Source organism: Bombina bombina, chromosome 1, assembly GCF_027579735.1.
Source record: "Bombina bombina isolate aBomBom1 chromosome 1, aBomBom1.pri, whole genome shotgun sequence".
In the NCBI taxonomy this organism is placed as follows: Eukaryota; Metazoa; Chordata; class Amphibia; order Anura; family Bombinatoridae; genus Bombina; species Bombina bombina.
In genome coordinates, this window is record NC_069499.1 from 1,361,978,313 (window position 1) to 1,361,990,991 (window position 12,679).

Consider the following 12,679-nt stretch of genomic DNA (forward strand, 5'->3'; position numbering starts at 1 on the left):
GACTTGCAGTCTAGCCAATCAGTGCCTGCTCCCAGATAACTTCTCGTGCATGAGCAGTGTTATCTATATGAAATACGTGAACTAACACCCTCTAGTGGTGAAAAAACTGTTAAAATGCCATCTGAAAGAGGTGGGCTTCAAGGTCTAAGAAATTAGCATATGAAACTCCTAGGTTAAGCTTTCAACTAAGAATACCAAGAGAACAAAGCAAAATTAGTGATAAAAGTAAATTGGAAAATTGTTTAAAACTACATGCTCTATCTGAATCATGAAAGTTTATTTTGGCCTAGACTGTCCCTTTAAGTACTCTGGATGTGCAAACAAAAAAACATAGAATTAATACTTATAAGTACAAAATACAAATCTTAATTATTTATGCGAAAAATGGGCTGAAAATGGGAGTTCATGGGGCATATATGAAATTGTCTCTTAGATCCCAGTGTAATTCTGTAGGTGACAAGCTTTTCTTTTTTCGTGATTATATTGGCTGCGTGATTTAATTTTAATTAACCCCCCTGCTCCCTACTAACTTCACTCTATTGAGCGAAGTTTCCCTTTCCAGGGAGCTTCGTTACTTTATATAGGAGCCATCTCGCCACTCGCAGGGACTGCCCCCTTTTTTTACAATAATTCCACCGCGGCAGCCCCTGTGAGGGTAAGCGTGAAAAACCATATCTGATCTGGCTCTATAGCTCTCTGGTCTGGTCACTGGTGAGATTATCTTAGAAGTATCACCAGTAATGCGCTGTCCTTAAAAAAAAATGTAGTAAGACAAATTGTAACGTGAGAGCTCTTTATCTCGCTAAGTAGCGTTCTGCATGTGGCCCTATAAAAGATCTACAAAAACTATAGAAATAAAGATATTGGTGTTCCCTGATAAATTAGACCAAACTCAGCTAACCTCTAAATTACAAATTTCCCAAAAAGTATTTGTAATATAAACAACAGTATTTATATAGCAATAGGAGGTAGCTTAATTTGTGCATAGACACAAAAAATGCAGGTTTGGAGAATAATATCAAACAGATTAAATATTGACAAATAGGGAAAAACGTGATATATTAATTTATTACAGACTATTTAAAAATGAACAATATAAAATATACTAAAAATAGTAGATACCGGTATCTGTTTAAAAAGGATCCTTAAAAATGACTGAAAAAAACACATATCACATACATCATTCACTATTCTAAATGAATAATAACATAGAGCTCTATATAGACAGATACCATTGTATTCCACGAGAAGGTAACGAGTAAATATTTGAAACAATGTCTCTTAAATATTTACTGTGAGATTGACAGCCAGATTTAATTATTGGGAACAAGGTCTCTTAAACAATGATAACTGGCAAGTGTCCCAGATATATATTTGGTGGCGTTAACTATCCTTTATATTATTCTGGTTAAAATTGTAAGGCGTTTCTCGTCTGAGGTTATTATTTGGCAGCACTTGTTCCAAATGCAGTTTGTAACAATGTCTCTTAAACCGCTATTAGTACTTACAGTTAGGAATACCTTCGATGCGGTTCTGTGTTTGAAGTATCATCCGTTACTCCTTCAGAGAAAATGTCACGGTGTCATATGACCTGTGATTGACCAATCACAGAGCTATTAGCTCTCTTGTGTGATGAGAAGTGACCAATCCAGGTTCCTTGAGCGCTCAAAGGTTCCACATTCAAAATGCAGCAATATTTCTCCTGTTGGTGATGCGGGCAATGTTTAATATGCATCACCCTCCTCTTTTTGCAATCTTTATCGGCTGTGTCGGTCACTATTTAACCATATGATGGATGGAGCAAGAAAGTTTTCTTCACTGGTCAGATTCAGCAATCTACGCGTTTCGGCTGTAAAGCCTTTATCAAGATGGCTAATCTGATCCATAGAACCTCCTTTTATACCTGTTCCAGTACTGCCCATTATAATTAACCTCTTAGATGCCTTACGCCGTATCAATTCTAAAAATGCTGAAAGTTGTTAAACATATTCACAAAATAATCATACAATTCCCTGAACATATACATTCATCTCCACACACCAAAAAAAGAGCTGTCAATATTTCTAAGAGTGATTGTGAATAAAGGTAGCATATAAAGACTATTTTAAGTGAAAAATGTGAATACAAATTATAACAATACCTTAGGTGTAAAACCTAAAATGGTTAATTCATGTATATTATAAGTAAAAATGTGAGTAATGCTTATAGCGTGCTACGGTGTCTAAACTAAATAATCCTTAATAGCAAATAATCTTTAATCTGTGTTACTTTAAAATTTAGTTATAATTTTAAAAAAGTATGATACATAAATGTGACTAAATAAATTCAAATTATAAAATAGAGGTCTAATTCGCTATTCAATCCCTTTGGGAACAAAGTTCCAAATTTATAGATCAACTCAGCCTCATTACAAAGCAGTTTCTTTTGCATATCTCCCCCTCTACTATATTTGGATAGTTTTTTAACTCCCCAGAAGGACACTTCGTTTGGATTACTATTATGTGTGTCTTTAAAATGTTTATATAATCTTGTGTCATCATTCAATACACCTTATGTGCTCTCTTATCCGGTCTTTCAATTTGCGACTAGTTTGTCCTAAATATTGAAAATTGCAACTACATTGTAGTATGTAAATAACGTTTTTATCAGTACACCTAATGATTTTTTTAATTTTAAAAAATTCCTTTGTTTTCGTGGATTTTACCATTTTGATCTTACTGCTATGTTTGCAAGATTTGCACATATGACAGGGGTAGAATCCTTTTAGTTTCTCCCCTCTGAGAATGGTATACATTTTCTCACTTTTTGTTTTAAATTCGCTAGGCAATAAAATGTTTTTCAAATTTTTTGCTTTCCTGTATATGAAATTTGGTTTTAAGCTAACTTTATTTCCAATAAGTGGGTCACTCTTAACCAAGTGCCAATGTTTCGAAATTATTTTTTCTATTTGTTTGTGTTGTGATGAATATTTTGTTATGAATGGTACTTTGATACTATCATCCATTTAATTAAATTTTTCTTTTTTGAGGATTTTTTTCTCTATACATTTTTCTTACTTCTTTTGTCTTCTCTATAGTATCAATATCATAACCTTTCTATCAGTAAATTTGACTGGTTGTCAATCTTCTAAACTAGAACAATTTCTCCTAATTCGCATTAATTGACCTTTTGGAATATTCTGTTTCCATCTTCTATGATGATTACTTTGTATTCAATATAATTGTTTGCATCCACAATAATCTTGTGCTATGGGCACAAGATTATTTATCACACATTTTTAAAATTATAACACAATTTCAAAATTATAACTAAATTTTAATATAACACAGATCAAAGATTATTTGCTATTAAGGATTATTTAGTTTAACTTTAGACACTTTAGCACGCAATAAGCATTACTCACATTTTTACTTATAATATACATTAATCATTTTAGGTTTTACACCTAATGTATTGTTATAATTTGTGTTCACATTTTACATGTTTGATGTATATTTTACTAATCATTTCTAATTTACAATATACAAATCTAGAGATATCAAACTAGCACTAGAATAATGATTTTATTTATCGCTATCTATTTTTCTAGGAAACACAACATATAAGCCCCGAACAAATGTTATAGGTCTTTTTTAAAATAGTCTTTATATGCTACCTTTATTCACAATCACTCTTAGAAATATTGACAGCTCTTTTTTTGGTGTGTGGAGATGAATGTATCCGTTCAGGGAATTGTACGATTATATTGTGAATATGTTTAACAACTTTCAGCATTTTTAGAATTGATACGACGTAAGGCATCTAAGAGATTAATTATAATGGGTAGTACCGGAACAGGTATAAAAGGAGGTTCTATGGATCAGATTAGCCATCTTGATAAAGGCTTTAAAGCCGAATGCTGAATCTGACCAGTGAAGAAAACTTTCTTGCTCCATCCATCATATGGTTAAATAGTGACCGACACAGCCGATAAGGATTGCAAAAAGAGGAAGACGATACATATAAAACATTGCCCGCATCACCAACAGGAGAGCTAATAGCTCTGTGATTGGTCAACCACAGGTCACGACAACGTGATGTTTTCTCTGAAGGAGTAACGGATGATACTACAAACACAAAACCGCATCGAAGGTATTCCTAACTGTAAGCACTAATAGTGGTTTAAGAGACATTGTTACAAACTGCATTTGGTACTATTGAATAACGGAACAAGTGCTGCCAAATAATAACCTCAGACGAGAAACGCCTTACAATTTTAACCAGAATAATATAAAGGATAGCTAACACCACCAAATATATATCTGGGACAATTGCCAGTTATCATTGTTTAAGAGACATTGTTGCAAATATTTACTCAAGTTACCTTGTCGTGGAATACAATTGTATCCATATATATAGAGCTCTATGTTATTAATCATTTAGATAGAGTGAATGATATGTGTTTTTTCAGTCATTTTAAGGATCCTTTTTAAACAGATACCGGTATCTACTATTTTTAGTATATTTTATATTGTTTGTTTTTAAATATCCTGTAATAAATTAATATATCACGTTTTTCCCTATTTGTCAATATTTAATCTGTTTGATATTATTCTCCAAACCTGCATTTTTTGCGCCTATAAAAGATCTACACTGAATTATGTTGAAGATCCTTGAGCACTGGATTATGTGTGGTATACACACATCAGAGTTGGACGCCAATGCATATATATTGCTATTTTGTTTTTTTCTCTCATGATTCTGATAGAGCATGCAATTTTAAGAAATTTTCTAATTTACTCCTATTATACATTTTTCTTCTTCTTTCTCTTGCTATCTTTATTTGAAAAAGAAGGCATCTAAGCTAAGGAGCCAGACAATTTTTAGTTTAGACCCTGGACAGCACTTGTTTATTGATGCTGTCCAATCAGCAAAGACAACCCAGGTTGTGAACCAAAAAAAATGGGCAGGCTTCTAAACATACATTCTTGCTTTTCAAATAAAGATAGCAGGAGAATGAAGAAAAATTGATAATAGGAGTAAATTAGAAAGTTGCTTAAAATTGCATGCTCTATCTGAATCATGAAAAAAAAAAAAATTGGGTTGTGTCCCTTTAAAGGGATATGAAACCCAAAATGTTTCTTTTGTGATAGAGCATGCAATTTTAGAAAAGTTTCCAATTTATTTCGATTATCAACATTTTCTTCTCTCCCTTGATATTCTGTGTTGAAGAGATACCTAGGTAGGCATCTGGAGAATAACATAGCCGGTAATAGTGCTGCCATCTAGTGCTCTTGCAAATGGATATAATTCTTGCAAAACTGCTGCCATATAGTGCTGGCTCCTAAGCTTTACATCCCTGCTTTTTAACAAATGATACCAAGAGAGCAAAGAAAATTGATAATAGAAGTAAATTAGAAAGTTGTTTAAAATCACATGCTCCATCTGAATCATGAGATAAACATTTTGGGTTTCATATCCCTTTAAGTTGTTTTTTCTCCCAACTGGAATGTGATGCATAGGAGCCAACCCATTTTTGGTTGAGAACCTGGGTTATGCTAGCTTATTGGTGGGTAAATGTAAGACTCCAATAAGCAAGCGGTATCCATGGTGCTGAACCTAAAATGGGCTGGCAGCTAAGATTTAAATTCCTACTTTTAAAATAAAGATAGCAAGAGAACGAAGAAAAATTGATAATAGGAGTAAATTAGAAAGTTGCTTAAAATGCCATGCTCTATCTGAATCATTAAAGAAAAAATTTGGGTTTAGTGTCCCTTTAAGCAGTTTTGAATAATAATAAAAAAGGCTGAATACTGAGTGTAACTACCTATCAGCATCCAAATACAAATCAGCAGGTAAAACCCTTAATTAGTTGGTAAACTTGAGATTGGCGCCTGAACATGTATGTGATGCTGATCTTGTTGCTGGGGAAAAAAACAAAAACAGCTTTTTTCCCCCAAAACACACTTAAAGGGACAGTAAAATCCAAATTAAAGGGACACTGAACCCACATTTTTTCTTTCGTAATTCAGATAGAGCATGCAATTTTAAAGGGACATAATACTCATATGGTAAATCACTTGAAAGGGATGCAGTATAACTGTAAAAAGCTGAAAATTTCACCTGAGAATCTCTATGTAAAAAAGGAAGATATTTTACCTCACAATTTCCTCAGCTCACCAGAGTGAATGCTGTGTAAAAAGTTATACTCAGCTGCTGCCCAGCTGAAGGTAAAAAAAAAAAAAATGGAAGAAATGAACAGCAGCCAATCAGCATCAGCAGTGCTGAGGTCATAAACTCTTTTACTGTGCTCTCATGAGATTTCACTTAACTCTCATGAGATTTCATAGTAAACTTCCTTAAACTGAATATGGAAATAACATGTGCACGAGGCTCGCTCCCTTGCAGGTCCTGGGACAGACATACTGATTTGCTGCTTAAAGTCCATTACAATGGGTATGAATACTTAGGACGTTTTAAGGTAAAATATCTTTCTTTTTTAAAATAGAGATGTTTAGGTGATATTTTCTAGTTAGCTTTTTACAGCTATGCTGCATCACTTTCAAGTGTTTCAACATTTGGGTATCATGGCCCTTTAAGCAACTTTCTAATTTACTCCGATTATTAAATTTTCTTCATTCTCTTGGTATCTTTATTTGAAAAGCAAGAATGTAAGTTTAGATGCCGGCCCATTTTTGGTGAACAACCTGGGTTGCTCTTGCTGATTGGTGGATACATTCACCCACCATTAAAAGAGTGCTGTCCATGGTTCTGAACCAAATATAGCTGGCTCTTTAGCTTAGATGCCTTCTTTTCCAAATAAAGATAGCAAGAGAACGAAGAAAAATTGATAATAGGGGTATATTAGAAAGTTGCTTAAATTTGCATGTTCGATCTGAATCACAAAAGAAAAAATTTGGGTTCAGTCTCCCTTTAAACTTACATGATTCAGATAGGGCATATCATTTTAAACAACTTTCCAAATTACTTTCACCATTAAATTTCCTTTTTTACTTTTTGGTATGTTTTATTAAAGGCTAAACCTAGGTAGGCTCATATGCTAATTTCTAAAACTCTGCTGTCCCCTCATCGTACGGTCTGGCTGTGAGTAGCTAATAACATGTCCACCTCATCTCACTGTCTGGCTGTGAATAGCTAAAAACATGTACTGTTTGTTCATGTGTGCCATATAGATAACATTGTGCTCACTCCCATGGAGTTACTTAAAAAGAGTCAGCACTAATTGCCTGAAATGCAAGTCTGTCAAAAGATCAGAGATAAGGAGGCCGTCTCCAGAGGCTTAAATATAAGGTAATCATAGAGGTAAAAAGTATATTAATATAACAGTGTTGGTTATGCAAAACTGAGTAATGGTAAATAAAAGAATTATCTATCTTTTTAAACAATAATATTTTTGGCGTTGACTGTCCCTTTAATATTGCAAAAAGTATGCTGGGTTGCACAGCACTAGTATAGTTTTCACTTTCCTTTTATTTCACTCAATAAACACAGAAGTTTGAAAATAGGGTTGCCACCTTTAGATCAGGCTAAACCAGTACACACAATGTAGACTAGCACGTAAACACAAACTCGTACATAGATATCCACACTCTCTCTCTCACACACACACACAAAAACATAATGGTCACACACACACACAAACAGAAAGACACTGAGAAACACTTCAGATCTTCAGACATTTAGATCTGCCTGTCTTATCTGTATGTTATGCATTCCTGTCATTTCCTTTGCTCTGCTACTTTGTGTGGCCTTTATATTTCTGCAGTTCAGGATACAAATATGTAGTCATCCATGTAGCGCTTCTTAAGGTTGTCCACAATGGCATCCTCAGTGATCTTTGACAGGAGAACCATGTCGTCCACACCACTTTGACGCACATTCTGTGTCTGCCAATGGTATCGCTCCTTGCTGCCCTGTGAGGAGATATAGGGACAATCAATGAGGTCAGGTATTTACAAAAACAAAAAAAGAAAAGAGTCAAACCCTCTGATGACAGGGAGCTTCTAATATAAAAATAATAATAAAAAACAAACACAGCAACCCTGTTTATTACCTTTCAATGTATCTTGGAGTAGCACAAGATGAAGAAGCTAAGTAAATAATGCCACATATAAATATTCATTTTTAAAGGGACACTGAACCCAAAATTTTTCTTTTGTAATTCAGAAAGAGCATGCAATTTTAAGCAACTTTCTAATTTACTCCTATTATCAATTTTTCTTCGTTCTCTTGCTATTTTATTTGAAAAAGAAGGCATCTAAGCTTTTTTGGGTTCAGTACTCTGGATAGCACTTTTTTATTAGTGGATGAATTTATCCACCAATCAGCAAGGACAACCCAGGTTGTTCACCAAAAATGGGCCGGCATCTAAACTTACATTCTTGCATTTCAAATAAAGATACCAAGAGAATGAAGAAAATTTTATGATAGGAGTATATTAGAAAGTTGCTTAAAATTTCATGGTCAATCTGAATCACGAAAGAAAAATTTTGGTTACAGTGTCCCTTTAAGTTAGCTACAAATATAAACACACAACAAACAGTGTGTTCAAGAAAAACATAATTTATGTAAGAACTTACCTGATAAATTCATTTCTTTCATATTAGCAAGAGTCCATGAGCTAGTGACGTATGGGATATACATTCCTACCAGGAGGGGCAAAGTTTCCCAAACCTCAAAATGCCTATAAATACACACCTCACCACACCCACAATTCAGTTTAACGAATAGCCAAGAAGTGGGGTGATAAAAAAGTGCGAAAGCATATAAAATAAGGAATTGGAATAATTGTGCTTTATACAAAATCATAACCACCACAAAAAAAGGGCGGGCCTCATGGACTCTTGCTAATATGAAAGAAATGAATTTATCAGGTAAGTTCTTACATAAATTATGTTTTCTTTCATGTAATTAGCAAGAGTCCATGAGCTAGTGACGTATGGGATAATGACTACCCAAGATGTGGATCTTTCCACACAAGAGTCACTAGAGAGGGAGGGACAAAATAAAGACAGCCAATTCCTGCTGAAAATAATCCACACCCAAAATAAAGTTTAATGAAAAACATAAGCAGAAGATTCAAACTGAAACCGCTGCCTGAAGTACTTTTCTACCAAAAACTGCTTCAGAAGAAGAAAATACATCAAAATGGTAGAATTTAGTAAAAGTATGCAAAGAGGACCAAGTTGCTGCTTTGCAAATCTGATCAACCGAAGCTTCATTCCTAAACGCCCAGGAAGTAGAAACTAACCTAGTAGAATGAGCTGTAATTTTCTGAGGCGGAGTTTTACCCGACTCAACATAGGCAAGATGAATTAAAGATTTCAACCAAGATGCCAAAGAAATGGCAGAAGCTTTCTGGCCTTTTCTAGAACCGGAAAAGATAACAAATAGACTAGAAGTCTTTCGGAAAGATTTAGTAGCTTCAACATAATATTTCAAAGCTCTAACAACATCCAAAGAATGCAACGATTTCTCCTTAGAATTCTTAGGATTAGGACATAATGAAGGAACCACAATTTCTCTACTAATGTTGTTGGAATTCACAACTTTAGGTAAAAATTCAAAAGAAGTTTGCAACACCGCCTTATCCTGATGAAAAATCGGAAAAGGAGACTCACAAGAAAGAGCAGATAATTCAGAAACTCTTCTGGCAGAAGAGATGGCCAAAAGGAACAAAACTTTCCAAGAAAGTAATTTAATGTCCAATGAATGCATAGGTTCAAATGGAGGAGCTTGAAGCGCCCCCAGAACCAAATTCAAACTCCAAGGAGGAGAAATTGACTTAATGACAGGCTTTATATGAACCAAAGCTTGTACAAAACAATGAATATCAGGAAGAATAGCAATCTTTCTGTGAAAAAGAACAGAAAGAGCAGAGATTTGTCCTTTCAAGGAACTTGCAGACAAACCCTTATCTAAACCATCCTGAAGAAACTGTAATACTCTCGGTATTCTAAAAGAATGCCAAGAAAAATGATAAGAAAGACACCAAGAAATATAAGTCTTCCAGACTCTATAATATATCTCTCTAGATACAGATTTACGAGCCTGTAACATAGTATTAATCACAGAGTCAGAGAAACCTCTGTGACCAAGAATCAAGCGTTCAATCTCCATACCTTTAAATTTAAGGATTTCAGATCCTGATGGAAAAAAGGACCTTGAGACAGAAGGTCTGGTCTTAACGGAAGAGTCCACGGTTGGCAAGAGGCCATCCGGACAAGATCCGCATACCAAAACCTGTGAGGCCATGCTGGAGCTACCAGCAGAACAAACGAGCATTCCTTCAGAATCTTGGAGATTACTCTTGGAAGAAGAACTAGAGGCGGAAAGATATAGGCAGGATGATACTTCCAAGGAAGTGATAATGCATCCACTGCCTCCGCCTGAGGATCCCGGGATCTGGACAGATACCTGGGAAGTTTCTTGTTTAGATGAGACGCCATCAGATCTATTTCTGGAAGTTCCCACATTTGAACAATCTGAAGAAATACCTCTGGGTGAAGAGACCATTCGCCCGGATGCAACGTTTGGCGACTGAGATAATCCGCTTCCCAATTGTCTATACCTGGGATATGAACCGCAGAGATTAGACAGGAGCTGGATTCCGCCCAAACCAAAATTCGAGATACTTCTTTCATAGCTAGAGGACTGTGAGTCCCTCCTTGATGATTGATGTATGCCACAGTTGTGACATTGTCTGTCTGAAAACAAATGAACGATTCTCTCTTCAGAAGAGGCCAAAACTGAAGAGCTCTGAAAATTGCACGGAGTTCCAAAATATTGATCGGTAATCTCACCTCCTGAGATTCCCAAACTCCTTGTGCCGTCAGAGATCCCCACACAGCTCCCCAACCTGTGAGACTTGCATCTGTTGAAATTACAGTCCAGGTCGGAAGCACAAAAGAAGCCCCCTGAATTAAACGATGGTGATCTGTCCACCACGTTAGAGAGTGACGAACAATCGGTTTTAAAGATATTAATTGAGATATCTTTGTGTAATCCTTGCACCACTGGTTCAGCATACAGAGCTGAAGAGGTCGCATGTGAAAACGAGCAAAGGGGATCGCGTCCAATGCAGCAGTCATAAGACCTAGAATTTCCATGCATAAGGCTACCGAAGGGAATGATTGTGACTGAAGGTTTCGACAAGCTGAAATTAATTTTAGACGTCTCTTGTCTGTTAAAGACAGAGTCATGGACACTGAATCCATCTGGAAACCCAGAAAGGTTACCCTTGTCTGAGGAATCAATGAACTTTTTGGTAAATTGATCCTCCAACCATGATCTTGAAGAAACCACACAAGTCGATTCGTATGAGATTCTGCTAAATGTAAAGACTGAGCAAGTACCAAGATATCGTCCAAATAAGGAAATACCACAATACCCTGTTCTCTGATTACAGACAGAAGGGCACGAGAACCTTTGTAAAAATTCTTGGAGCTGTAGCTAGGCCAAACGGCAGAGCCACAAACTGGTAATGCTTGTCCAGAAAAGAGAATCTCAGGAACTGATAATGATCTGGATGAATCGGAATATGCAGATATGCATCCTGTAAATCTATTGTGGACATATAATTCCCTTGCTGAACAAAAGGCAAGATAGTCCTTACAGTTACCATCTTGAACGTTGGTATCCTTACATAACGATTTAATATTTTTAGATCCAGAACTGGTCTGAAGGAATTCTCCTTCTTTGGTACAATGAAGAGATTTGAATAAAACCCCATCCCCTGTTCCGGAACTGGAACTGGCATAATTACTCCAGTCAACTCTAGATCTGAAACACAATTCAGAAATGCTTGAGCTTTTACTGGATTTACTGGGACACGGGAAAGAAAAAATCTCTTTGCAGGAGGTCTCATCTTGAAACCAATTCTGTACCCTTCTGAAACAATGTTCTGAATCCAAGGATTGTGAACAGAATTGATCCAAATTTCCTTGAAAAAACGTAACCTGCCCCCTACCAGCTGAGCTGGAATGAGGGCCGCACCTTCATGTGGACTTAGAAGCAGGCTTTGCCTTTCTAGCTGGCTTGGATTTATTCCAGACTGGAGATGGTTTCCAAACTGAAACTGCTCCTGAGGATGAAGGATCAGGCTTTTGTTCTTTGTTGAAACGAAAGGAACGAAAACGATTATTAGCCCTGTTTTTACCTTTAGATTTTTTATCCTGTGGTAAAAAAGTTCCTTTCCCACCAGTAACAGTTGAAATAATAGAATCCAACTGAGAACCAAATAATTTGTTACCCTGGAAAGAAATAGAAAGTAGAGTTGATTTAGAAGCCATATCAGCATTCCAAGTTTTAAGCCATAAAGCTCTTCTAGCTAAAATAGCTAGAGACATAAACCTGACATCAACTCTGATAATATCAAAAATGGCATCACAGATAAAATTATTAGCATGCTGAAGAAGAATAATAATATCATGAGAATCATGATGTGTTACTTGTTGCGCTAAAGTTTCCAACCAAAAAGTTGAAGCTGCAGCAACATCAGCCAAAGATATAGCAGGTCTAAGAAGATTACCTGAACACAGATAAGCTTTTCTTAGAAAGGATTCAATTTTCCTATCTAAAGGATCCTTAAACGAAGTACCATCTGACGTAGGAATAGTAGTACGTTTAGCAAGGGTAGAAATAGCCCCATCAACTTTAGGGATTTTGTCCCAAAATTCTA

At 35.7% G+C, this 12,679-nt stretch overlaps 1 protein-coding gene across 1 annotated transcript in view; it reads right to left on the reverse strand.

The window, feature by feature from the left end:
• LOC128650117 (unconventional myosin-Ie) overlaps nucleotides 1-12,679 on the reverse strand; it is an 84,945-nt gene that overhangs the window by 31,087 nt on the left and 41,179 nt on the right. Inside the window, exon 2 of the mRNA XM_053703812.1 lies at nucleotides 7,776-7,913. Within this exon, the coding sequence (XP_053559787.1) occupies nucleotides 7,776-7,913 (138 nt within the window). The remainder of the gene's footprint in view (nucleotides 1-7,775; nucleotides 7,914-12,679) is intronic.